The sequence below is a fragment of the Seriola lalandi genome, unplaced genomic scaffold, assembly GCF_002814215.2.
Source record: "Seriola lalandi dorsalis isolate HSWRI2012SDOR001 ecotype SW California unplaced genomic scaffold, Sedor1 jcf7180002054554, whole genome shotgun sequence".
In the NCBI taxonomy this organism is placed as follows: Eukaryota; Metazoa; Chordata; class Actinopteri; order Carangiformes; family Carangidae; genus Seriola; species Seriola lalandi.
Genome location: NW_019525107.1, coordinates 366,924 through 393,315, shown reverse-complemented (window position 1 = coordinate 393,315; position 26,392 = coordinate 366,924). Strand labels below are relative to the sequence as shown.

The window sequence follows — 26,392 nt, the reverse complement described above, 5'->3', positions numbered from 1 at the left end:
TTAGTATAGAATTTGAGATGGTATAATCTAATATAAACCTTAAAACAACAGTAATAAATATTTTCATAATAATAATATATCAAATGACAAAAACCTATGACAATATGAAAAGGGGTCACTCGTAGTGATGAACCTACAGAGAATTATCACCTGAATCTGCAGCTTTATACTGAGTGTCAACTCGTTTAGCTGTCTGGCCACAATTTCACTATTTTGATTAACTCCCACTGCTCTCATTGTGTTGTGTTTGGTCATTGATGGATTGATTGATTGAGAACTAGGCGGTCGTTTTCTCAGCAAAAAGCCCTAAAAACCCACCAAACAGCAAAGCATCTGGTGTTCATCATGGAGCACTTAGGTGCTACAGAGCCAGATATTTCCTTCATGAGTCAATGGAATCCAAAACCAGAACCAGACGAGTGAATATTGGACTCTGATTCATCAGGTGGCCAGAAGCATGAATCCAAATCAATGATGGTCTCACTCTGTATTTGCAGGATGTGTAAATAAGCAACTGTTTGCTAACAAGTTCACCATATCAACACTGTAAGAATTTTCACTGTAATTATTTCACAGTAATTTACAATAAAACTACAACACTTTACCGTAAGTTCACAGTTGCCATGCCAATGGAATTACTGTGATAAAGCAGTATTTAGCTGTGGACTTACTGCTAACTACTGTACAGTGAATTGCTGTGAAAGTAATGCAATTATTAGCCAATTATTTCATGTAAATTTACAATTTAAATAATACTGTAAGATATTGTAACAGTCACTTGTTAATTGTGATTTTACTGCACCTACACAACCATGCTTTCATATGCTCAAAAAAAGAAAACAGAACAAAATGATAATTCGTTTTCACTTTTTAATTGAACTGTTCAGTGCCAAGTGCAATTACATTTAACATGACATGCCTTTTTTGTCAAGTCAGTATTATAACATCTGAACAATACAATATATATATTTTACTGCATTATATTGAACAAAATAAACCTTTTATAAAACCTTTTAAGAACCTTTAAACCAATATAAACCTTTAAACGTGGTTCTCAAAGTTTTCTCAAAGTTCCTTCTAATTTGCCTTTTTTGGTCAAGTCAGTATTAAAACATCTGAAAAATAGAATATGTACATTTTACTGCATTATATTGAACAAAATAAACCTTTATTAAACCTTTTTAAAACCTTTAAACCAATATAAACCTTTAAACAGGGTTCTCAAAGTTTTCTCAAAGTTCCTTCTAATTTGCCTGCCACTCAAAGTCCACAAGTTTCCTGCTGAACGTGCTCACATGTGGGTTGATGTTGCCACGCTTCCTCTTCGCCTTCGAGCCCGTTTCTGGGTTGATGCCCAAGAAGCATCTGTAAATCAAATAATCAATAAAGCATTAATATCAGGTGATCTTTTATGTTAAATTAATAAGCATAAAAGCAATACAAGCAATTACGGTAAGTAAACATTTATTAGAGAGGGATAGTTCATCCAAAAATGAAAGTCAGTTTGATTCTCATTTTTGAGTGAAATATCCTTTTAAACAAGGGGGTCAAGGGAGGAATCCAATAAAATGCTAATTTTAAAATGACTATACCTTTGAATGAACTCCAAAGTGCACGAACTGTCCTCAGGGTACTGGAGATTGAGATTGTAGAAGCTGGCGAAAAGCGCAGCCAACCTGCTCAAAATGTTGTTGTGTGGTCCCATCACAACATTTTTTTCAATGGACAGCATCCACGACCTTGGCTTCATCAGGTCACCTGAAATGTACAGATACCCATCATGTACCGTTGTAAGGATGTGGAACGCTGAATGTTTCATTTAGCTGTTTAGCAACATTGAACGCTCAAAGAAAAATAATCAGAAGAGATCAGAATCAGAAGAGACAAGCTACAAAATTGAACAAAAACATGCTCAAAACACCAATCAGCAAGTTACAGTATGTGAACATATGTAATAACTTTTTGATCATTTATAAGATATTCACAATTTTCACCTATTTCTTACAAATATCAAGATAAAATCCAAACAGTACCTTGTACAATCAAGCAGGGGGTGCTTGGCAGAATCTCTGTCCTTTGGACATCAGCGGCAGTGGCACAAGGCTGTAAAATAAGATAACTGTATCATACAACTGTTGCAGCAAAGATTCTGCATGGTGCATAGTTGTCAGTTCACTGGTCTCACTGATTTAGAGATTCATCAGTCAGAACATTATGTGTCATAATGACATGTAATAAGACTAACTGCCAAAAGTTTGAGGGCCCCCTGTGAATTTTTGCTTAGGGTGAAGCCAAAAATGGTTGAGAAACACTTTACAAGAGACATTGGTGTATGAAGAATTACGGGGTGCACAAAGGTTAAATGCAAGTTGTTTTTTTTGTTTTTTTTTCATTATTATTTTTTGGTTTTTTTTCATTATTGTTTTCATTATTTTTATTTTTTTATGCATACAAGTCTTAAAGATACCAGTACTGTCTAATGTAACCACAACATGCTTACTTATCTTTTTAACAACTTACATCAGTCTCAAGCATGATGGAGGTCTTGGGCTCTTTGAAGTATGCCATCAGGAGCAGAAGGACACACGCAGCCTTGTCTGATGTCTCTGGCTTGTAATCAGCCAGGATGTCCTCAATCGTGGGATGACGGCTGAGTTCCTGGCAGAACCGAATGATGGTACTGCCTTTGCTGTTCAGGGCCTCTTGCAATTTAACGAGGATGGAGACATCTGTCAGTAGACCGAAGTGAGCGTAAAGGCCTCTCTGCGAAAACAGAAAAGGCCACTCCTCCATAATCTCCACAACGGCTGGTGCAGGAACACTGTTAAGGTACTGGCGTTGGATAATATATGTCTTCTCCATCAGAGCTTCTGCTGTCTCTGCCCCGCCCTTTCCTTTCTCTGAGTAGATGTTACACAGTTGCTTTTTTATTTCATACAAGGTTTCCATAGTTTCTCCAGCTGGGAGTTCTGTAGGACTCCATCTCACACATCCGTACTGATCTACAGGGGCTCTTGCCATTACTCTGCCCCCCTCTACCACTGCAGTGCGTGATCTTTTTTCTCTGCGTCGCCGTGCAAGGGTATTATTTCGGTTTTTATATTCCACTCTTGTTTTAATTTGTTGGAGAAGAGAGTGACAGCCATCTCCAACAATGTCCCCTTTCTTCCTGACATCAGCGAAACATTTCGGGTAGTCTCGTACAATGCTCCGGGCGATGCTGTGACATATTGCTCTTGTTGGGTTGAGATCATGCTCGAACATTTGGTCCACAACTGCCCTCACCATGTCTTTTCTATCCCCTGGTGATGGTCTTGCTTCATTTGACAATGCATTTCGAATTGCTGCTGGCATCCTGTCCCATCTGACCTAGAAGTCTATATACCATGGGTTGCCAGCCAGTGGAGATGAAGGCAAAGAGGCTTGAACTTCTTGCCGAACTCGAGGATGGGGGATCAGAAGTACTTATGAGAGGTGAAGAGGGGACAGCAGCATATTCAATCTGAACTACTGGAATTGCTAGAAGTGAGAGGACAAAAAAAATAAGGGGAGGCATGAGATAAAAATATTGCTGAAAAAAGTTTAAGTTAATAAAATATTTACATTATGCAATTTGTGCTATTTTACTGATATAATAGGCCAAATGTTCATCATGACCCACTCATGCTCTGATGAAAATAAAAATTATCCAAAAGCTTCAAACTGTTATTTGATATTGGCAGTGCATTTGGTCAACTTTCTTATGGCAGTGTCTAAATTTGTATTTACCTTCATTCTTAAGGCCATTCAGCAGCTTATGACACTGGATTGGTCGAAGGCATCTCTCCAGATCCTTCTATTGAACTAAAGCAAGGTCTGCTCTGCTCTCAACGCCAAGTTCTTCTAACACCTCCAGCACGGAAGTAAGAGTTTGAACAGACAGGCCGGGTAGATGTGTTGAGACTGCTACCTCTATGTCTTCACGATTCATGTTCTTTAAGACCAGAGAGAGTGACAGATCAATCAATTACAGCAATGAACAGTATTCACTTGATGTAGCTTTAGTGTCACAACAGTGGGGACCCTAAGAGTGCCACCACTAAGACAAACTATTCCCATCTCAGTTTGTTTCCAGTTGCAATACCTCTGTTCATCAATCAAGGGTAAGAGCCATCTCAATAACTTAAAATAAATATGCAAACTGTACTATGAAAATACAAAATAAACCATACGTTTGTTCCACTCCCTTAACTTTTAGACTCAAAAAACACAGTTTTTCACCCTAACTCTGGATTTGGCTCCAATTGTAAGATAGACACTTTGAACTACAGCTCAACAAAATATAATTTATATTTCTATTAGGATGGCTGCTAAGTGCATTCCAAAAATGTTGAGGTACAAGTTATACTAAATAAACAGCAACTTTGTGATGAGTTATGAATATAACAGAATAATGTAGTTTGATACTCCACCAAATGCCTCATCAAATTAGCAGAATACACCATCAGTGTTTTTTTCTTGCAACTTAAAGTTATTTTTTACCTCAACAGCCTGCTCCAGTATTCAGTGTCCTGTCTGCTTTTGTCACCTGCCTGTTTAAACTGCCTCTGAAAAAGAATGGTGGAGAGCAATTAGTGTCAGGTTATACACTTTGTAAGCTAGAAGAGGATAGTAGTCAAGCAATGATCAGCCTGGCTGAAATTTTCTAAAAAGCCCCCAATAGAATGGGATCCCAAATTATCTCCTGAAATGGCAACCAATGTACCTTTTACAGCACTACCGTCACAATACCTCTCTCCTCCAGGACTTTAAGGTCCTTGATAAGTGGTTCAAAAACTTTGTTAATCCCAAAGTATTTAAAGTCCTGCTCCCTACATAGGAGGACAAGTTGCATTTGATTTAAAGTGGATCTGTTGTGTGGCAAAATGTCAGTCAGAGTTGAGTACACAGCCAACACTTTGTGTTTTTTTTTTTTCCTGAACCAAGCCAGTTAACAACCTCAAATGCGTCTTGGTATAGTATCAAACCGACTGAGGATGGCTCAGTTTTCAACAGAAGATTACTTTTAACTACCTCTCCATCCTTAACATCCTGATAGACGTTAACTGTGGAGGGTTGCACAAGCGTTGCGGCATACTGTTCTCGCACAGACTCACTTTTGAACAGTGCAGCCAATGTCTCCTGTACAGGTACATACTGAGCAAAGCGCTCTTTACCATTTTCATCATTTCCCAAGAATACAGGCACAGGCTCAATATAGTGGAAACTCTTTTTAAAAGCATTCTTCCTCTTAAAATCTGTGCTCAGAACTCCTGTGTTATAGAGCTTGAGTAGATCCTCTCTGTTTATTTAATCTATAATGTTGCTTATTGTGATCTCAGGAATTCCAAGAACCTTCAATTTTTCACTCAGAATGTTAAACATGTGTGACAGGCCAATTTCATGAGCATTTTGAAAGTCCTCAATGATCGTTTGAATGGTACTTACTGGTAACAATAGCTTAGCTTGTAATTTCAAGTAGAGAAGTGTAAGGTTATGTAAAAATAGGGTTTCATCCACAGCAAATGGCACTTTTGGTTCATGTTGTTCATCAGAAATGTCTGAAAATGAGGGCCCAGGCTCAGGCTGACTCAAAAGCTCTGTGGGAACAGACTTGTGTAGAACCGAATCAATTAGATCCTCTACACGTCTACCTCTATGCTTCCTGGAAACGTGTAAGTCAAAACTGGATGCAACTGTGAAGCTGCAGTCACAACCTCTGAAAGGACATGATTTCCAATCCATCTTTTGTGTGTGTCTTCAAATGCTTTATAAGCAATGTTACAGTATCACACTTGAATGCACAAGACTGAGCCACACACTTTAAGGCTGTGTCCACTTGCTTGCAATGCAATCCTACTGCTTTGTGCTCTCTATACATATGCAATTGTAGAGCAGTGGCTTTGCGGTACATCAGTGTGCAGTCAGGCATACCACACTGATAGTGATAATTGGGAGTGTTACTGTGCAGCTTTATGTGCTTAATAAACTGACTAACATTCTCAGACATAAATGCACCCATTAAAAATATACAGTGGAACATTATTCACCAAAACCATAAAATGAACAAACTAGAAGTGGAATAAACAGGCAAAAATAATAATAATAATAATAATAATGATAATATCTGTTGCTGGTGGTTATGTGAAGAGGAAAATGGACGGATATCCTGAAGCAAAATCTCTTCAACTACAAAGAACCAGGACAACCAATGCAAATCAAACTATATAGAGTACATATAACATATGCAGCAGGTTAATGACCAAAGCTACAATATCAACTTTTTATTCCATCATTTGGTGGCTGTAAAAAAAAAAAGGGGGAAAAAAAAGAAAAAAGCCTTGTTGAAAAGACAAACACTGTGGTTACAAGCCGTTAATAGATACGTGAAATGGGCTTAAATTCACTTATATTACTTTCTGCTCTACTGAGAGCTAGATGCAAGAAAACTAAACTTCTCCATGTCCAACTGGAAATAGCCTCGCTAGCCACTAACAACTCTTTCCACAGTGCTGGATAACTGACCGGGCTTTTTTCCTCACACTGCCTGACCTGAACACGTGTGGCGTAGCTGACGTTAGCTAGTGTGGGCGTTTGCATGGTATCAAACCAAACTAGAAAATTCCAGGGAAAGTTTGAGTACCACGGGGGCTACTGCCGGGATAGGGTTAGGGTTAGGGCAAAAAAATCTTCTCTGTGTCACTGTAGCGATGACATCACGCAGCCCTTGGCTGTAAGAGGTCAGGTCACGACTGGCATTGAAATGTTATACTACTAAGCATTTTAAAAGATGTTTAAAGGCTCATTTAATTGCTGGTCTATAGCTGGTTCTCAATAGTACTTTTGTCTTATTTTTCTTGATAATTTTTTGAAATTTTATTATTTAATATTTCCTTTATTACTTAATATAAGCCTGTTTGGGCTTTCTGCCTCTCCCTGCACTGAGCTTTTTTTTTTGGTAATTTCTTTGTATTTGTATTTTTTATTAAGTGCTAAATAAATAAATTAAATAAATTACACAGTAAGTGTAAGAGTGGAGTATTTTAAATAATTTTTGAACATATTTTGGTGTATAATATTTAGAAGTGAATAAGAAGAGTAAGAAAAAAAGGATGGAGCCATGAGGGTCCGAAGAGGGAGTAACACTTTAAATCTTAAACTGCACAAAAACTACTAATGCAATGAAATCAGTGTTACTGCTAATCTTTGACATGTCCAAGACTCTGATATAAAACAATGTCACATCCCTTCATCATGTATTATGTGGGAAATATCTCATATTCTGTGTTGTTTTTTTTAATAAAACAAGAGGCAATATGTCTTCAAACTGGCATTTAAAGGGTTAAAATCCTGAAAACGAATAAACATTTGGTAGGTTTGAGCAGAACTGAAGTGGTTTAAGAGATGTATGCAAAAAAAAGCAGAAAAAAATATTGATATATGATGATTTTATAGCATTTTCTTTGTATGTCCTTTTTTGGACGCGAGGAACCCCAGAGGGTACAAAATGTGTTACCAGTGTATAATAGACCTGTAACAGTAACTGACATTAGATTTAAAAAAAATATGTCAAAAAAGACACTTTCTTGCAGAAATCCATACCTTCAGCTGTAACACAGCCAAAATGATCAGCAAATCAAAAAAGAAAAGTGAAGAAAATGTACAAAAAAGGACAGAGGGACCCCTGAGGGTTAATAAATCCCATGAACCGCTATTTAAATTACCACTATTATGTTTTTTTCTATGCTAAATTTAACATTTACTGGGGAGCAGAGCAACGCGACTAGAAGTGACAGCGAGAGAGGGCTAGTAGCTTCTCCTCTCCTCTGTCTCAGCGGAGACCGTCACAACTTCATTCACTCTTTTAACAAAACGAAGGAAGCAGTAAATGGACTTACTTACTTATATTTAAGACCTAACTAAATGTAATTTAAGACCTAACATGCGGCTAATGTAAAGCTAGTGGAGCTTAATGAAAAAAACAGCTTCTTACCTCGAGGAAGGATCAAAGGGAGAGCTTTCCCACCACCGACCGCTTTTAAGGAGAATGGAGTAGCCAATCAGAGTTGGTTATCTGGTTGCTAGGCTACGGTTGACACGCCTCGTTCAAATTCAAGTTCCAAAAAACGATGCAGCGTGTGCACGCACACACGCACACAGGTCAGGAGCTGCCGTTGCCATGGCAATGTGAAAATCTGCCCAGAATGACTCAGAAGTTTCTTACAGTCTCTATTTTATTCAGATATTCCTTAAAATGAGTGCGTAAGCTCAGTGCGAAGACAGAGTGAGATTCTTTTGAAATAAAAAGACGATTACATTAGGTGTCAATGAGAGTGAGACAGGTATTGCTGCCGGACTCGGCACCCCCGTTTAAATTTTGTGCAGACCCTGCCTGTCAAAGTTACATTTTATGAATCCCAACAACTATGTCTACATTTTGAGAAATAATTATTTGTCTCCTTTTTACGGTTTGGCCGCGAGCTCGAGTTAAAAATGAAAATAATGGTTATTTTTTACTGCTTCAAGCACTCTAGCCAACAGACGCTGTCACTTTAACTTTGAAGAAAAAGTGATTTCCTCTCCTCCTTTGAGTGCTCATAGTTTGAAAAGTTTACATGTTATGTAAAAACAGTTGTTGTGTTTTGGAGAGAGCAGAAGTTCTCCTCCGTTTTATAGTTTGAATCACATTTCTACGTGCAGGTATGAGAGAGTTCGGTGACTCAGAAAAAAGGTGAAATTTTGTAGAAAAAATGTGAAATTTTGTGGGTTTTTAAAAAAAATTCCAATGCATTCCTAATGCATTATTTATTCCCAGTATTTTGGGAATAACTTTGGGAAAAATTGGAATTTTAACACCAAAAGTCAAAGTCAAGACGCACGTTTTGATATATATTTTGATATATATTACCGGGGTTTTCTCAAAGCTGCGGGACGCGTTACGTGCCAAAATTTGGCGGAAGAATAATAATAAGTGCCCCGAGGCACCCGTGGCACTAACTATCTACTGCACAGCCACAGCCTTACATCAAAATGTGGAGCATAGATTCACTCTACCGTGATGCAAAACGTCGCTGGTTTATAGCTCACACAAACAGTTGATCTAACTACTATGTTAGGGATAAGTTATGTTACCTGCGTGCTAGTCCCCGGTGTGGTAGTCTGCTCGCAGCCTTCAGTGAAGTGGGCCGGGCGTCACTCGGCTCACGTTAAGGAAACCTGGCTCTATAGAAATAAAAGCGTCAGAGAAAATAGTAATTAATATGACGAACACACTCGTTTAAAATGTAAAAATGCAGTGAAAGCAAAGGTGGAAAACGAGGGTGAATTACCTTGACAGAATATGCAGACCCGACTTCTTTCCCTTTCTGTGCTCCGGGTGGCATCAAACGTTAAATTTTGAAAATCAGCGATAGCGTTAGGTCCCACAATTCAGCGCGGTTCATGTAATTTGCTGTGTTTTTGCCGAGGATAGTCTTAATACAGTATTTCACTGTGAAATAATGCAATACAATGCTGTGAAATCCTGGTAATAATTAAAACTGCAAATATCACAGCAGTTTACTGTGGTGGCACTGTTTTTATAGTAGATTTTCGAAATTACAATTTTATATTGTGAAAATTAAAGTTAAATCCTGTAAAAGTGATAATACAGCAATTTAGTGAGAAATATTACAGTTGAATATTGTGAAATCCTGGTAATTATTTACAGTGAATGTAAAAGGTGATGATATGTTTCCACTGCCCCCAAGTGGCCAAAAAAATATTATTGTTATTGCAGGTTTAATATATCAGTGACTGAGATTTTCACACCAACCTCATACTTTTGAGAGAATTAGAATTATCAATTTCAAAATTTATGGCAAACATAACAAAATTATGAATATACCAGCTACTCTCTATTATCGGCTAAAATAAATACTAAAGAAAAGTCCAACATTATATGAAATATTTAACTGTTTTTATTAAACTTTTTGATTTGATGCAAACTAAAGCGAAGGGAAAATAACTGCCAATAGAGATAACATTTCACAAATACAAGCACAAAAATCCATAAAGACGTGTATTCTGCATTTTTTTTAGTTGACTTTGGCAGGAATAATTAAGACGTATTGTCCTCAGCATATAATCATTATCATAATATAGCCATGATTTGTAACGATCTGTTTTTTTAAACTAATATTGTTAGGGTAGTAAAAGTCTAAAGACCCTCACCTTCTCTCCCAGAGAAGTCTGACTACCCTCTAATAGCAAAAAAACTATTACCCTCCTCTTTTCTGAAATAAAGCAGAAATAAAACATTCACAGTTGAATGAAGTTGAGAAAATAAAATCATGGGAGAATAAATTAACATTTTCAAGAGAGGAAAATTTGCAGCTTACCATCCTTTTCCAAGAGGCAGAGCTCACTCTGACATGGTCGCAGCACTCAGGTGCAGTCAACCAAGAAACACAGATGACTGCTTAGTCCTCCTCCAGAGCCGCTCTGGTCGTCCACATATGTCTCTCTCTCCCTCTTTATTTTCCCAGTGCACCCCTCCCTACCTCCCTCTCACATCACACACCACTTTATCCACACTGATACACACTGCTTTTGTTCAGCCACCAACTTGAAAATCAATTCCACCTCCTCCCCATCCAAGCTCAGGATGTCATGTCAACCACTGTGTCCATGGATGTGACCATAAACCCTGTAATTATTGGAAGAATGGAGGAGGTAGCCTGCAATTCAACACATCATCCACTGCAGTGACTCGCCAATGAACTGAAATGGCACTAATTATGAAGCTGACCTTTTTTTTTTTTTTTTTGTCACTTGCAGTCATAATTTAGTTAACACTTCATCTTATATGAAAGGACAAATTGACATCCTCAGATTCGCTGGGTTGACGCTCGTTCATGAGAGGAGAATTAGAAAAAAATGTCTTAACTCCTGAGGGACAAACAGGAACACACATCAGAAGATTAAGATTCTTGCTATTCCTGTGACATTTGGGAAAGCTTTCACAGCTCCCGACAGTCTGTCTGACTGTGTGCTAGATGCTGATGCAGCCGAGTGCACCCAATATCTGAAGACATTAGATTAAGATTAAAACCCATCGTTCAAAAAACAAAAAAAACAAAAAAACTAATCTGTTTCTCAAAGCTATCAAAACAGATTCCAACAAACCACTTTGTGCTTGGAAGCTCTTTGACCCTCAATCTGTAGACAACACTGTCAGTATGAATGCAAATACATGAGAGATACTTGCATTTTCGTAGAAGAATAGTTTTCAGGCGGTCCACCAGACTGTCTCTAATGAACAGATAACAGCTTCACAGGAGGAAAAAAAATCCTGCAGAACAGCTCCAGGTAATTGTCCGCCTTAACTGCTGCATACTAAGATGTCTGTCATATATTGTGTCTAACAACTATTGTCTCTTCATTCACATCTTTATCAATATTTATATCTAATTTTTTTTCCTAACAGCCCACTGGTCTGAAGATAAATGGAGACTCATGCTGTGCATCAAAAATATGTAATAAGTTTCTAAATGTGCCAAACCTTTCAGGCTGAACTTTGAGGAATGAGTAAAATGAAAGACATCTAGGATATTTTCATTTGTCATTTTTAATGTTTTACATCATATATCGTCAATGAAGAGCTGGAACAAGCTGATACAGAATATATTCAGGAGAATAAAGCATATGTTGATTTGTGTGACTTTAAAGCTACTAAAGGAGAGACAGAAGGGGGAAATAGGGCGTTAGGGGTTAATTTTTATTTACATTTTTAGCAATAATCCACCTTTCAGTTAAGTGCATTTCCAATGAGCTTAAGACCAGAGCTGTCACACACTCTTAGTAAGCAACACACTGATGTGGGAATTCATAGTAACAGGAAAATATATGAATTATTTATAATTTCTGGACCATCATCTTTACACAGACTGCTGCTGAATTTTGAGACAATCATGAAGTGGCTAAGAAGTCAGGAGTAAAAATAGATGATAAAGAGGTTTTCTATTATTATTCTAAGATGAGGTCTTCAAATAAACTCCTGAAGCCTCATGGGAATTTTAAGCAGGAGCGTGCTGATATGCAAAGGAGTTTTTCAGAGAAAGGAAGTGATTCTTTTTTATAAGGCCGCACTAAAATAGGCTGGTGAATTATTTTATGTGTGCATGAAACAGATTCATTTAATTTATTATGGTTATCTAGGCCAATACAATATTTAAAAAAAAATTGCCTAGATCTAATCTATCAGTGCTCATTTACAGACTGGAGGTACTATATTATGTACTGTCCTCATTTGTCCAAAGCACCATAGTGGCATCTAGTGGGACTGAGGTGTAAAAAACAAACAAAAAAAAAACCCCACAAGAAATAGCCACAATCACACAAGAGAAAAAACAACACTGCACACACGGCACAGAATAATACAATGTACAGTTTTCTTTCCTCTGAAAAGAAAACAAAGAAGCTGTTACCACGCATGTGTATGTAAAAAAAAAATAAAGAGTGGATGCACACTCAGCAGATGTTGTGCAACATCTATAAAAACCGCATCAGGTTTAAGTGTGGGCGCCTGAGAGGATCCTGTAGAGGGGTGACACGCTTACAAAAGAAAAGGTGTTGGCAGTGACTCATACACAGGAAGCCCCTTCTTCAGTTTATGTCTTTGCTAGAACAGAATGATATACAACCTAAGAAGAACTGTACTGTAGACAACAAGGCTTGGAGTCGACAGCCACACTGACAGCTCTGTGAGGCAGAATTTAACAGTACTGAATAATTAAATTTTGGCCTGATATTTGGATTAAAAGATAAGCTAACAAAGTTATGCATTGTTTGTTGAGACATTTCAATCTCGAAACTAGAGGAAAAGTAAGGAAATCACCAAAATCATTAGATACATGAATTTCTGTACTTCATTTTGTGCCAATTCATCAAGTAACTTTTGAGATTTCACAAAACTTTGACCTGCCGGTGATGCTACATGACAAGTCAGGGGACCTTTAAAGTTATGAGGATTCATTGTTTTGGCACAATATCTGTGACAGATCCCATGACAATCCATTCAATGGCTGTGGAGACATTTCACTAAAACCCTAAATGTTAAACTCATGGTGGCGTCTGAGGAAAAGCTTCATCCTCTGGGGACCAAAATATGCCTCTAGAGAATTTTTTGGAGATATTTCCATCTGGACCAAAATGATGGAATGACTGATATTTCCATGCAGCAGGCAAGGCCAAAAATATCAAAACAACTTCACCCACAGACAACCTGAACAGAAACAGGCTGTTTTTGCTCTTTTTTATTCTGTTTCTCTTGTATTTTCTTCATCAAGTAAGCCATCCTCCTCTCCTCCTGTTCTCTGAAAAAGGATGCAGAGATTTTCCTGCGCAGCCGTCTGGCGTAGACCTCGAGGAACACCAGAGAGTAGCTCATCAGCCAGAGACATCCCAGCAGGAGTGTGACTCTCAGGTCTGGAGCTGAAGTTGTCACATCACAGAGCGAGGGCTCTGGGCTGAATGTCCACTTGTAATCCCTGTGGAAGTTGGTCAGCTCCTGTGTGACGCAGAATTGTGGGATAATACAGGATGCAGGGGAGAACAAGTGGAACTGAAAGACAAAAGCAAATACATGAAAAGCCTAAAAGCGATGAAAAAAATGCTGCATGTACAATAAAAGGAGCAGTCATGGAGAAACAGCCTGTGTACCGTCTTACCTTATAATTGACACTTATGCCGGCAGATGTAGGTGGAAAATCCAGTAACCAGGGCACAATCGCCTCAACTATGTGATGTACAACGTGATCCAAAGCTACTATTGCGGTTATTGCAATGAAATATAACGTCACCACAACCAGTGACATGAAGCAAGAGGTACACTCCTGACTTGTTACTTTACAGCTTGCGGAACTGATATTTTTTTTAGCTGGTCTTTTTTTACCAGTGGCAGTTGCTTTTTTCAGGAGATCTCTGGAGGTGTAGCCATTATCAAACTGAACTGATGACAGATAGGATTTCAAGTAGCGTGCGCATTCAAAGATTAGCAAAGCAACAAAAACAGCAGCAAGGATTCGGTTCGCCAGCAGTTTACACTCTTTCAGCAGGTTCCTGGTGTGTGAGAAGTTGACCTCTATCTGCCCAATCATTTCATTAAACTGCCGTTTGACTTCTGAAACATTAACATTTGTGAAATGATCTAACTTCCTTAAATTAGTCACAAAGCTCAAGTCTTCCCTCTTTATTTTGATGGTTTCTTCAACAAGGTCTCGCTTCACTTTGTTCAAAGGTTCAGATGAATTTAATAAAGTCTTTGTGAAACCCTCAGCGGTGCACTTCAGGATGTGTGCCACCGCCCCTACATTCACTGTAATATTAGGGATGACGTTCACCACTAAAATCATGACAGAGGCTGAGATGAGGAGTTTGCGCCCCTGTTTGGTACAGACAGTGGGCAGAATCATAGTCAGCACGCAGCGCAGAGGGTGACACAGGGATGAGACCAGAACCATGGCCACAGTGTAGATGCAGGTGGTCCGAGCAGAGGCTTCATGGTCATATCTCAGAGTCTTGGACAGCCAGTGATGAAGCAGGCCACCGGTGATGATGGCGAGTGTGAAACAGAGGGACAGCAGAGTCAGGATGTTTCTTCCAGCAGGTGAAGGTGCAGAGTAAACATCCCAGAGATAAAGCAGGAAAGATTTTGAAGCTTGTCTGCAAGAGCTGGCTCTGCTCCTGAGGGTGAAAAAAAAAATACAACTTTAACAACGTTAAGGAATAGTTTGACACTTTGAGAAATACGCTTATTTCCTTACAGATGAGACGATTGATACCACTCCCATTTCAGGATGCTAAATCAGTAGATACCACTTGCAGCATCTTAGCTTAGCTTAGCATAAAGGACAGCTGTAATAAAGTGACACCACATAACACTTTGCCTTTTGTGCGGATTAAACAAAACGAGATATAACATGGTAATTATTGAGCTTTAAAGGTGCAGGTAGAGGGATTTCTTACCATTGGACAAAGTCACTAGCTGTTTCTCCATGTTTCCTGTCTTAATGCTAAGCTAAGATAACTGTGTCCTGGCTCCAGCTTCATATTCAACCAACAGGTATGAGATCTTCTGACTGATCTTCTCATCTAACCCTCAGCAAGAAAGCTAATAAGCATAGCATTGCGGACTTTTGGGAGGCAGCAGAAACAAATTTTGAACATCGACATATCACCATTTAAATTAACGGTGAACTTATTATTTCACATCCAGCAATTACAGAGTGAGATTATCATTCATTTGTAGCTACAGGCCTCCAGATGAATATAAGTCCAGTATTAACTTAGTTGTAGCTTTTTTTGGTGTCTTTCAACTTCAGCGGGAAATATCTGTCTCTTTAGCTGCTTAATGCTCCACTCTGTTCACCAGTTACTGTATCTGTCTGCTGTTTGGTGCTGAGCAGGGACAGAGTACAGTGGGTTTTTTGAGAGCGGTGAGAGTGAACCAAAACAGTAAAACTGCTGCCAGGTAAACAAGGAACTGAAACTTAATGTAAATCTCTTTAAATCCAAGCAGAGCTGCAGATTCAGGTGATAATTCTCTGCTGGTTCATCACTCGCATTGTTATCATTGTTGCATTGTTATTTGATACATTGTTAGAATAAAATACTGATTATAACCACTTTTACTGTAAGAAGCTCTCACAGCCCAAAAATGCACTCACAAGCACCTCTACAGCTCGCTAATCAACACATTATATCTAAATTGTTTAATCCACACACAAACATAAATAGAAAAAAAGAAAATTTGAGGCTTTAGGGAAACTTATGTGCATAAACTATTTATTGACAATAAACAGTTTATTTCTGTAATGACTGTGATGACAAGACTCCTGGAAATCAGTGCGTCCTGCTCTTATAGACAGATAGATAGTTATTAGAATATTAAGGCTGAATTAATAAAATAATATAAACATAAAACATAACATAAAACAATAGAACATAAAAAATCTTACCTGAGAGGAGTAATAAATATCTCTGTGATGAACATCCTCTGACGTTAGATTTAGGAAAAGCAGGGCTGGGAAGTGATGGAGGACTATGAAGGTAAAAAGGGGAACTTCTCTGAACAGTCATGGTCATGTTGATGTTTGTGGGTTGCCTGCAAGTTCCCACGTGGAAAATGAGAAGAAAAACTCTTCTCCATGTAAACAGGAGACATACATGAGACAGAATCATATGGAGAGGCATGACACACTCACACACACAATGTGACAAAGGTCACACTAACCGCAGTACAGTGTTAGGGTGACATACCAGACCAGTGTACACATACTTCGTATAAAATCCCCTTCTACAAAAGTGTGTAGTTTGACACTTGAGCCTTTTAACACTGATCTGCTGGAGGGGGAAAGTTTGGCTGCATTCAGACTCTTTGCTGAGCCGTTTCCTGTTTACTCTTTCCTCTAGTCTGTCAAATAAACTATAAAACTGATAACTGTTTCGCATTTTCAAATCATATATCATATATCATACTTCGAACTTAGGCCCTCCAATCACAGGGCTTGAAAGTCACATGAAAGAAATGAATAAAGACCAATCCATAGCTATTTTTAAATATTCTCTAGATCACGGGACAAATTAAAATAAAAATATATTTGTTTACTACTTAATAATAACTGTTTCTGAATGGCAATAGCAACATTTTGTCAGAAGCTCATCTGTCCATCATCTTCCTCTCTGTCAGTGTAAAGCAGGTGCACTGGAGCATAACAAGCTAGCTGCTTTTAGTTGAAAAAATGTATAAATTAATTATTATTTGTGAACTACAACCCCGAAGGTACATTTCATCAAGAAACATCTACACTCCAAACTTAAAACTCAGTTTTGATAGAGTGAAGCAGCTCGGTTTGAGTATTATCTGTAGGTTGTCCTTTTGTTATTTAGTAGAACTTGTTTTGTTCCTGTGATTAGCTCACACCTTAACAAGCTAACCACTATTCTAGTTGTCTTCTTCTCTTAAGTTACATTTGTTTCTTATTATTACCTTTAATCCTGTGGATTCTGTGGATGTTCGCCAGATTAATGAATCTGTTGTATATCCTATAGGGACTCAATGTTAATCTTTCACTGATGATTCTTTGTTAATCTTTCACTGATGGGCAATGTATAATTTTACAGTGTATACTTGTGTGAAAATATTTAAAAGCTGTGCACCTTCACTCATAGAGGGCAGAAGAACGTTAATAGAACGTCACAAGACAGACACACCCACACACACACTCACACACACACACACACACACACACACACACACACACACATGATCTTATGTCACCAGAGAGAGATGTGATTCAACATAGAATTAGTTATGATCAACACAAAAAAAATGTCAGTTACATGAATTATGAGTAACAACAGAAGATTCAAATATTTATTATCTCTGTTTGGATTCTCAAAAAGCAAAGCTATAAATCTACACTTCTCGTAGTTCGTGTGGTGCTGACAGTAGGGTACATCCTGTCCTGCTCTGTCAGGTAATTTATAGTTTCACATCTAGACACCACAGGACCTTTTGCGCTGACCCTGCTAACACTGAGTAACCACACGGACTTGCACAAGTTACCTATTGTTGTTGAGCCTTGTGACTTCAGACAGTTTACAACACCAAATAAACATTGTAAGGAATTTACCACTGTGTACGCTCCCTGGCTCTTGTTGTGTGTTCAGAGGCCAAAATGTGTTAAAAATTTGCGTTAAACCTGGTTTCATTTAGTTGTTGGTTTTCTATTAAAAATTAAAACACGATTTAACTGGTACAGATATTCTGATAACAAGCCCCTTCTCTTAGCGATAAACCTTCTCGTCACAGGCAAATACAGACACCACATACAACTAAATGATCATAATACAAACTCAAACAATTTATTTGTAACAGCAGTTATACTGTAAGAATGCAAATCACTTTGTAACAAAATTTACACATTCATTAGTTGGGATTCAAACTCTAATGTAGAAAAGATTTAAAATATTGTTTATGCATTGTGGCTCTGGTCACTAAACACGTGCCAGATAATACATAAACAAGTAGCATGATCTCTTAGTGATTTTAACATAAATTATATATTTTTAAAATAATTATTCACAGATGTCTCTCTCATTCTTTCAGCAGAGGTCAGCCTTGTTGCATCAATACAAACAGCACACTCTACGGACTGGAGTTTCAAAACATGTTTTTAAAAAAATACTTAAAAGCTTGAGTTGTTGTTTACTTACAATTTAGTGTGTGCCAAATATAACAGTTCACAGCATGAAATCTTGACAGTTGAGAGCCTAAACAGACACTTGAATACGACAAACTTATTAAAAGCATCATAACAGGTAATAGCTGAAGCTCCCAGAGCATTTTGACATTGTGGTGACACAGTGTAGATGTCTACTGACAGACTTTTGTCCCTGTTTAGTATTAAATCTTTACACAATCCTCTGATACTTCTCCTGTGCTCATGCTGAGACGTGGTGAGGGTTCAGAGAGTAGCGTTGAGCGACTGGACAGACGAGAAGTGCACATCAGTAACAACAGCAGACTTGTTGATGGACTGAGCCCATTCTGGATACGTGTTCAAGTTAAACATTGCAACGCCCCATGTATTCATGGCCAGAGAGACAGAGAGGACACCCAGGATGTTCATTACAATGCCAGTCTTCACCTGCGAGGACATGAGGATATGTGTTAAACTGCAATTCATGTATGATATTGTTGTAAAATGCTGCTGTGATGATCTTACCATGTCTTTGACCATGAGATGACCTGATGCAAAGGCGATGGAGTTGGGGGGCGTGGACACTGGCAGCATGAAGGCGTATGAACATCCTACTGTGGCAGGTATCATGAAGTACAGAGGGTTCACTGAGGTATGAATAGCCTGCAGAGGCAAAGACAAAGACCAAAACATTTTTTGGGACAGGATATACTGCACCATAGCACTATACTGGGCAGGTTTATCTATAGTTGCACTCTTTAAAACCTCAGACCACTGGTGGCACTAGATGAAAAGTCAAGGGACCAAAATCATTGGGATCTATCCACTGGGGCTCATGAATGTCTGTACAAAGTCTCATGTCAATTCATCGAACAGCTGTTGAGATATTTCAGTCTGGAACAAAGTGCCACCTGACTGACACACTGTTAGCATGGCTAGCATGGCTAGCATGGCTAGCATGGCTATATGTCTGTGATATAAACAACAACAATTTCTTCAGTCTAATAAATGTTCGCTTCCCTCTTGGTGTGTGAAGCCATGCAGATGGTTTTGGCTTAATTTGTCAGTAATTTGAGATATCTATATCTGAGATTTCTCTCTCTATTTTGTTTAGTTTAGTTTAGTAGTATTTTTTTACTTTAACTGTGTTCTTTACAGTATAGGTACCATTGCAAAGTGCAAAAGCTCCAGTTAATAATTACTGCCACCAGCAGTTAATGTCCAACAGGCTACAAACATAAGAACATCTATTGAAAGAGTTTAACAAGTCTACTAAGCCTTCGGCCAACAGAAAGGATGAGATCAGCAACAAAACCTGTTCCCTGTCCAGTTCATGAGTTTCCATTGCTTTAGCTAGAGTCTCACAGCTTGTCTGTCTGACTGTCATCTTCATCGGCCCGTTACACAACAGGAACACATAGTTAAATAAAGTCTAACTCTCTACATATCTGTAAGTTGAAGACCAGTCTCACCAGTTCAGCAATGACAGGTAAAAATATGATAATTGTGGCCGTGTTGCTGGCGAACTCAGTGAAACAGGCCAGGAAAGCAGTGATCAACATCACAGCTGCAGCAGGGGGGACCTCGGCCAAAGGTTGGAGGTGGCCTCCGATCCAGGAGGCAAGGCCAGACTCCTGCCAAACGCCACAAGATTGGGGTTAAAGGTCAAAGATAAAATCACAACATAATAAAGCAGAGTGGAGAACAGACCCAAACAGAACAGAGCGGCACAGAGGCAACAGGAGAGAGGGGAGATACATTTTACCACACAGACTTATGACAACGTTTTTCAACTTAGAGTCACTGATCCTGCATCCAGCTGGAAGGAAACTTTAGCAAACAAACTAAATTTGACAGGAAGAGTTTCATATTTGGGGATATCTATTTCTTTGCAGACAATTATACGCTACAACCAGTAGCCTGTTAGCTTAGCTTAATATAAAGACTGGAAACAGGTAAAGAGCTAGCAAGGCTCTGTCCAAAAGATTAAAAAAATTAATCTGCCCACCAGCCACTCTAAAACTCACTAATTAACATGTTACAGCTTGCTTGTTTAATCTGAACAAAAACAAGAAACTGTGAGGGGGTTATAGATTCTTATCCAGGAAGTCACTGCACAGACATCCCCCCAAAACCACAATTTGCTGTTTTTACACTTTGTGTGATTTTTTTTACCCCTCGCTGTTTGTTCCCCTCTATCTCCAGTCTTTATGCTAAGCTATGTTAACCGGAAATGTCGACCTACTGATTTGAGAAACATAAAAGAACATGATGAACACTCATCCAGTTGTAAGTCGTAAGTTTATGGCCGTTTTCACATGGACCAACATCTTTACCTCACAACCTTTGGCCATTGCAAAGCCGCCTCCAAGCAACAGAATGATATTCCAGGGAACAGAGTCCTGGGCTTTCTTCCATGACAAGAGAGGAACATAAGGAGTGTTTGAACCTGAGGAAAAACAACATGGGACAAAACAATAAAAAAAAAACATTGTTTTAAATCAAGACTTTTATATATGCAGCAAAATATAATTCAGTATGAGGCTGTGCTGTTTCAGCAATTGTAGATGTTTATCACAATTGACTTCTCCCTGGAAATAGTTAGGACGTCCTTTTTTCTACAGCGTTATTGACGCAAGGTGAGATTAATGCAGTTGAAGTAAACTTCTTAAGTGGTCGTTCAAAACTACATGTCAGTAAAAACAATGTCTGGTTTACTTCCTGTGAATACAGCGGATGCATTTTACAGCTCACAAATCATTTATCAGTGGCTAGATTCATTTTCAAAACACTCAAAACAATATCAGAAACACGAGCTGAAACTTTGAACTGCCTTTGGCAACCAGAAATATATTAAAATCAGCATTTTAAAGAAAAAGAGGCGCAATTCTTGCCCCATTCGACAATTTGACCTACATTGAAAGGAACAAATGAGCCCCATGATTTGCTTTTTCTGCTTGCATCCAGTGGTTTATTTGACCAGCTGAACATAATATACACAATCGCACGCACACGTGTCTTCAACACACACAAGACACGTGCATACAGTTTGTGCGCATGCTCACACGCACGCACACACACACACACACACACACACACACACACACACACACACAAAAACAAAACCCCCAAAGTGTGACAACATAGCTTTGAGAGCTTATTCTAATCAGAAACAGAGAAACTACAGTCTCACTTCCAGACGGGAAATTTACCCAGACTCTCTAATCTACATTATTAACATTCCTCGGCTTATTTTCACTATTCTGCAACAGAGTCACAGTCTTGAATGTATTTGGATCTTTCACAAATATATCAAAATTAATATTAATTTCTGACATGACCTGATGCAACTGCTCATTTCCAGTTGTTTTAGCTCTTAGATGGATGGCACTCTTATTTCATCCCTTTTTTACCTCACCTTGCTTATTTATAGTATCCAATATTTTATACCATCAATCATTAAAATAATAGTTTGTAATGTTAATTAGAATCAATTCTGTTTCTTGTAAATTAAAAGTATAGGTGTATTGTTTAAAGGTCACTGACCTTGAGGGTCGAACCACCAGCTCAGAGAAGGTTTCTGTGAGGGGAAGAAGAACAATATGGACACAATGATCACACCAGTCACTGCATCTGAGACATACCTGCAGGACAACAAGAGGAGGACATAATTAACCCAAAAGAATAATCAACAGGCATCTCATATCATCTCACATAGATTCTGCAATAATTTCTTTTAACATAAAAAAACTATTGTACTAAATAACAGACTACATCAAGTGTGCCTTTCTTACCCTTTTTTAAAAAACACAGACCAGCCAGTGACAAATTTGGGATCTCGTGTGAACAAGAGAACAGCAAACAATATGAAAAAGAAAGAGATGGCTCCTTCTGCAAAACTGAAATTGAGTAAGAGTGAAAAGTCAGTCAACGGCTCAGTGATAAAAACGTACTCATTCACCATCTATTGCATGAGATTTGAAGACATACACGAGTCCTCACTTTATGGGCCCTAGTTTCCTGTAATCCTCATCTATTACAGCCTTGGCTCTGGCCTCTGCCCGGGCTCTTCGGTCATTCCTCTTGAAACACAATCTGCATAACATAAAAGAGAGAAATTACTGCATATTATAAAGAAAAACAAAGAGTACTCTGCATGTACAATTAAAAGTGTTTTCCCACATATGAAATCAAAACCATAGTCATGACTTTTGGCCTTTACTGATGTGTGTTTGTAGGGTGATTAGTGTGCGTAGCTAGAAATCATAAGGATATCAATACAGGTATCAATTGAAAATTCTTTATTTGCAACAAACACATTACATCACTTTACCGTGTGTTCAATCCCCCATAGAGAAACGCAATCCATATCCATCCCAAAAACAGGAAGAGAAGCATGAGCGGGAAAGCGAATGCAAACCAAGAGCCGAAGTTGATGAGGTCACAGTCTGGGAAGTAGCTTTAAAGCAAAAGAGTTGTTGTCAAACAGAACCGGGAAAAGACCACTTCTCTGTTTGAATGCTGCACAAATTAAAAAGCTGTACCTTTTCAGCTGTCCAATCATGATGAGGTTGGGTGCGGTGCCGGTGAGCGTAGCGGTCCCTCCGATACTGGCCGCATAAGGAATACAGATCAAGAATCCTTTCCACACCTTCAGCTGATACTGCGACTCCGATCGGATCTCCTCAGCTGTCCTCGTGTCACTCTGCTCCGTCCCATCCGTCCTTTTCAAATTATAAGAGACTTATCATTATTTTTAAATGATTACGTTTATTTTCTTAAGTGTCATACTTCCTTAAAAACAAACAAACAAACACAGAATCCAAATACCATCTGGGATTGAAAGGACTGTGTCAAATGATCTTTGTGTTCTTCTTACCCATCTATTGATAGTATTTGTTTTTCTGAGGGCACGGAGGGCAGTGAATGCAGCTTTAAAGTAGACTGACCTGAAACGAAGTGAAGCAAAGAGTTTGTGTGTCAGCTTTACATCATATGTATAAGAGTGAATGAATGAGTTATACTATGAGTTTGAGCTCTTTTAGGAGCCAGTGCTTTTTGGTATATTTAATATATGACTGAGTCAATAAAGCATCATTAATCAATTACCACTTGAATATTTACTAACTTTGTATCCGAGGACTCACTGTATTGGAAAAACTGCACAAAGTTCACATCTTAGATTACATATTAAAGGCTCATGCAAACCAGGTTAACACAATGCTAAAATATTTGCTGTCTGTGTACATCTTTTTTTGTAAAGTGTGGACACATAAACCCACATTACTAAACCTGCATGCATTGATTTTTTTTGGGGCAGTGGTACAAGTTATAATGACAACACTGGCACATCATCACTTGACAACTGACATGACATGACAAACAGGTTGCTTATTTACACATGCAGTCAACATAGAGCTACATTATCATTCATTTGGAGTCATGTTTGTGGTGTCTCGGGTCTCTACCAGCTCCAAACAATGAGTTGGAAGATGCTAAAATGCTCCTTTGTTAATAGAAAAAATATTAATTAAAGCAGCTTTAACTAACAATTAGTTGGCGATTGGTCAGTAAATTTGTAAAAACATAGCTACAATGTACCATTTATTATTTCGCCCTCTGGATCCTCTGTGCACTTGCACTTTTGTTTCAGGGTTTCCAGGTCTCCAAACAGACTCTCCAGGATGGCGTTAGCAATAGGGAGCATCATGGCTGTTGTGGCCGTGTTGCTGAGCCACATGGACAGGAAGGATGAAGTCATCATCATTCCCAGTATGAGCCTGGGAAACAATACGATCCCCAATGTTAAATCAGTAATACCAAACACCATCGCAAACTCCCGCTTCAAGGATTGAGTTGGGTCTATTTTCTTACTGTCAATAAATCACATCAAAAGATCAAAACCAACAATGTTTGTTTATTGATGCTCAGACTTCCCTAACCTGCTGTCATTGCTCTCAGCTCGGAGTCTGCGATGACGAAACACAAAAATCTTTAGAATACCTCTCAAACATTTATACATTTGCTTTTAAAAAAGCTGACAAACAGGAGTCATGATGATGTAGGGGACTGTTTTGAGCTGTGGATTAATACACAGTGAGTGTCGCCCAGTGTAGTGGTAGGTTTTAATAGTTTTTGGACAACAAAGGAGCACTATGGCACAGATCCTACAAACAATACTTGTTAGTGGGATCAAGTTTGTTGGGTTTGGTCTCTTCCTGACAATGAGATAAATATAGAATCACCAGATTTATGCTTTAAACATACTTCCAGCAAAGCTTTCTCACCAGGCTGGTTTGACCCCGACAATACTAAGGACCTTCAGGGCTATTCTGCGATGCAGGCCCCACTCCTCGATTGACGACGCCATCACGAGGCCGCTAAGGAAGAGAAAATTGGTTTCCAGGAAGTACTGGGGGCAGACTTTTTTGGATGGAAGAATTCCCAGTGTTGGGAAGAGACAGACTGGAAGCATCGCAGTGACAGCCAGAGGAAGGGCCTCTGTGCACCAAAACATAGCCATCAGCACCACCACATAAAGACATTTTCCCTCCTAAAAGATAAGCAACATGTGCTGGTTAATGTTCAGTCAACTAACAAAACAATAAAGAGATTTCACAGGTAAAAAGGAAGCAATCAAATGAGCTGCAGGGTTGTGTTTCACAGATGATGGACTACATGTTGTTGGGGGCATCAATGACACAGCATTGCCCTTCAGAAAATAAAACTACTGTGTGTGTGTGTGTGTGTCAGAATGAGAAAGACAGAAAGCATACATGTGTTCATTTGTGTGCTTTTTTTTGTAGAAAATAAATAAGAAAAATTAAATGCATACTAAATGTTGTTGACTGACCTGATATAAACATAAATAATATAAATCTTTTAGATTGATTGAGTTTTTACTAGGGCTGCAACTAACACTTATTTACATTAACTGCTCATCTGCTGAATATTTATTCAATTAAATGATTCATTTTTTTGGCTGATGAAATGTCAAAAATGTTGAAAATATATCAATCACAACTTCCCAGAGCCCATGGTGACATTTTCAAATGTCCTGTTTTGTTCGATCAAAAGTCCAAAACTAAAAGATATACAGTTTACAGTGTTATAAGTCAAAGATCAGCAGCAAATCCTCTTTGAGCAGCTGGAACCAGAGAATATTTGGCAGTTTTTTTCACTATTTGGGCTTAAAAAATGAGTAAACTGCTTAATGTATAATTTCAATAGTTGCATTTTATTATTCTATAGATTAAGAACTTATCAATTAATCGACTGATAGGTTTAGCTCTGATTGAGGGATTTCGTCAACTCCTGTAATCAAGCAATGGGCATTTTATCTGGTCAGTCTTTCGAAAACTATCGATTAATGCAAATTAATGGCGTCTGTATGAAAAATAGGGTCATGAATGAACAAACTGATTTTAGACATTAAACCTCCTGCCTGTGATTTTTATCCATGTCCATATCAGATAAGACAGAGGTGTTTTAGGCCTGTGTGAATCAACGGGACTCGTTCATCATTCATGAAAAATGCTAGAAACGTTAAGATGCACACGTGAACTCGTGAACTCACACAGTGTAAAACCACTCACCTTTTCCGGCAGAGTAAAAAGTAAAGGCAGGAACAGCAGCGGGGTGAGCAGGAGGACCAGCTGTTTGTGGACGGACCACAGCTTCTTGGACACAACTGACATTTTCATCTCCGGAGAGAAGTTTTGCTCCGTCTGAGGAGAAGGAGCTGCGGACTGGCTGAGAGGAGCCTGCTGGGCAGCACTTTGAAGCCTCTGGCTGAGTGTAGAGAAGATTAACTACACGCTTTGGTACACGTTAACTCCTCGTATGTTGGTGTCAAATAGTTAAGCTTTCTGTCAGGTTTCCCACCAGCAGGACTCACTCGCCTTGACAAGAGGAGTGAAGCATCTTTAGAGGCAGGGAGGTGGAAAAGTACAGCTCACACACTCACTACTGCTGAACTGACCATTGACCAAAAACACTGTTTATCTGGCCAGTGATTCTCCAAACTTTTTTGCACCCTTCAGTGGTGCTACATTAGCCTAACTTAACTCTTATTGGGTCCACCAAGAAAAATGAAATAAAATTCATTAAAAAAAAAAGGACAGTTTATT

At 38.6% G+C, this 26,392-nt stretch overlaps 3 protein-coding genes across 4 annotated transcripts; all 3 read right to left on the bottom strand.

The window, feature by feature from the left end:
- Window positions 1–853: 853 nt before the first annotated feature.
- Window positions 854–9,906, bottom strand: LOC111661897 (uncharacterized). Of its 2 annotated transcripts, XM_087176437.1 has the most exons (7): window positions 9,151–9,906; window positions 4,522–4,586; window positions 3,769–3,973; window positions 2,521–3,519; window positions 2,034–2,103; window positions 1,593–1,758; window positions 854–1,365 (listed from the first exon to the last, which is right to left on the bottom strand). In XM_087176437.1, exons 4-7 carry the CDS (start codon window positions 3,352–3,354, stop codon window positions 1,245–1,247), a joined length of 1,191 nt encoding a protein of 396 aa, XP_087032563.1. In that variant the 5' UTR covers window positions 3,355–3,519; window positions 3,769–3,973; window positions 4,522–4,586; window positions 9,151–9,906; the 3' UTR covers window positions 854–1,244. The 2 variants fall into 2 exon arrangements, with proteins under 2 accessions (XP_087032563.1, XP_023271360.1); XM_023415592.2 differs by lacking the exon at window positions 9,151–9,906 and having other exon boundaries at window positions 4,522–4,625.
- A 1,702-nt stretch (window positions 9,907–11,608) lies between these two features.
- On the bottom strand, window positions 11,609–16,213 carry ocstamp (osteoclast stimulatory transmembrane protein). The gene is made up of 3 exons (XM_023415598.2): window positions 16,017–16,213; window positions 13,728–14,742; window positions 11,609–13,621 (listed from the first exon to the last, which is right to left on the bottom strand). The coding sequence occupies exons 1-3, from the start codon at window positions 16,049–16,051 to the stop codon at window positions 13,268–13,270; spliced, it is 1,404 nt and encodes a 467-aa protein (XP_023271366.1). The 5' UTR covers window positions 16,052–16,213; the 3' UTR covers window positions 11,609–13,267.
- Window positions 16,214–17,420: 1,207 nt separating this feature from the next.
- Window positions 17,421–26,153, bottom strand: slc13a3 (solute carrier family 13 member 3). Its single transcript, XM_023415541.2, has 13 exons — window positions 25,859–26,153; window positions 24,551–24,816; window positions 23,865–24,043; window positions 23,143–23,212; window positions 22,808–22,987; window positions 22,597–22,722; window positions 22,266–22,358; window positions 22,058–22,162; window positions 21,810–21,907; window positions 20,600–20,712; window positions 19,736–19,897; window positions 18,789–18,926; window positions 17,421–18,710 (listed from the first exon to the last, which is right to left on the bottom strand). The coding sequence occupies exons 1-13, from the start codon at window positions 25,964–25,966 to the stop codon at window positions 18,528–18,530; spliced, it is 1,821 nt and encodes a 606-aa protein (XP_023271309.1). The 5' UTR covers window positions 25,967–26,153; the 3' UTR covers window positions 17,421–18,527.
- Window positions 26,154–26,392: the final 239 nt, after the last annotated feature.

What these genes read in the sequence shown, in the direction of transcription:
- LOC111661897 (XM_087176437.1), bottom strand. Translation starts at nt 3,354, where the DNA reads ATGCCAGCAGCAATTCGAAATGCATTGTCAAATGAAGCAAGACCATCA. An exon ending in CCATCATGCTTGAGACTGAT is followed by an intron (nt 2,104 to 2,520) that starts GTAAGTTGTTAA and finishes CTTATTTTACAG; the next exon opens with CCTTGTGCCACTGCCGCTGA. An exon ending in CCCCTGCTTGATTGTACAAG is followed by an intron (nt 1,759 to 2,033) that starts GTACTGTTTGGA and finishes TGTACATTTCAG; the next exon opens with GTGACCTGATGAAGCCAAGG.
- ocstamp (XM_023415598.2), bottom strand. Translation starts at nt 16,051, where the DNA reads ATGTTCATCACAGAGATATTTATTACTCCTCTCAG. An exon ending in ATATTTATTACTCCTCTCAG is followed by an intron (nt 14,743 to 16,016) that starts GTAAGATTTTTT and finishes TTTCACCCTCAG; the next exon opens with GAGCAGAGCCAGCTCTTGCA. An exon ending in GCATAAGTGTCAATTATAAG is followed by an intron (nt 13,622 to 13,727) that starts GTAAGACGGTAC and finishes TTTGTCTTTCAG; the next exon opens with TTCCACTTGTTCTCCCCTGC.
- slc13a3 (XM_023415541.2), bottom strand. Translation starts at nt 25,966, where the DNA reads ATGAAAATGTCAGTTGTGTCCAAGAAGCTGTGGTCCGTCCACAAACAG. An exon ending in GTCGGGGTCAAACCAGCCTG is followed by an intron (nt 24,044 to 24,550) that starts GTGAGAAAGCTT and finishes ATTGTTTCCCAG; the next exon opens with GCTCATACTGGGAATGATGA. An exon ending in ATCTCATGGTCAAAGACATG is followed by an intron (nt 18,711 to 18,788) that starts GTAAGATCATCA and finishes ATGTCCTCGCAG; the next exon opens with GTGAAGACTGGCATTGTAAT.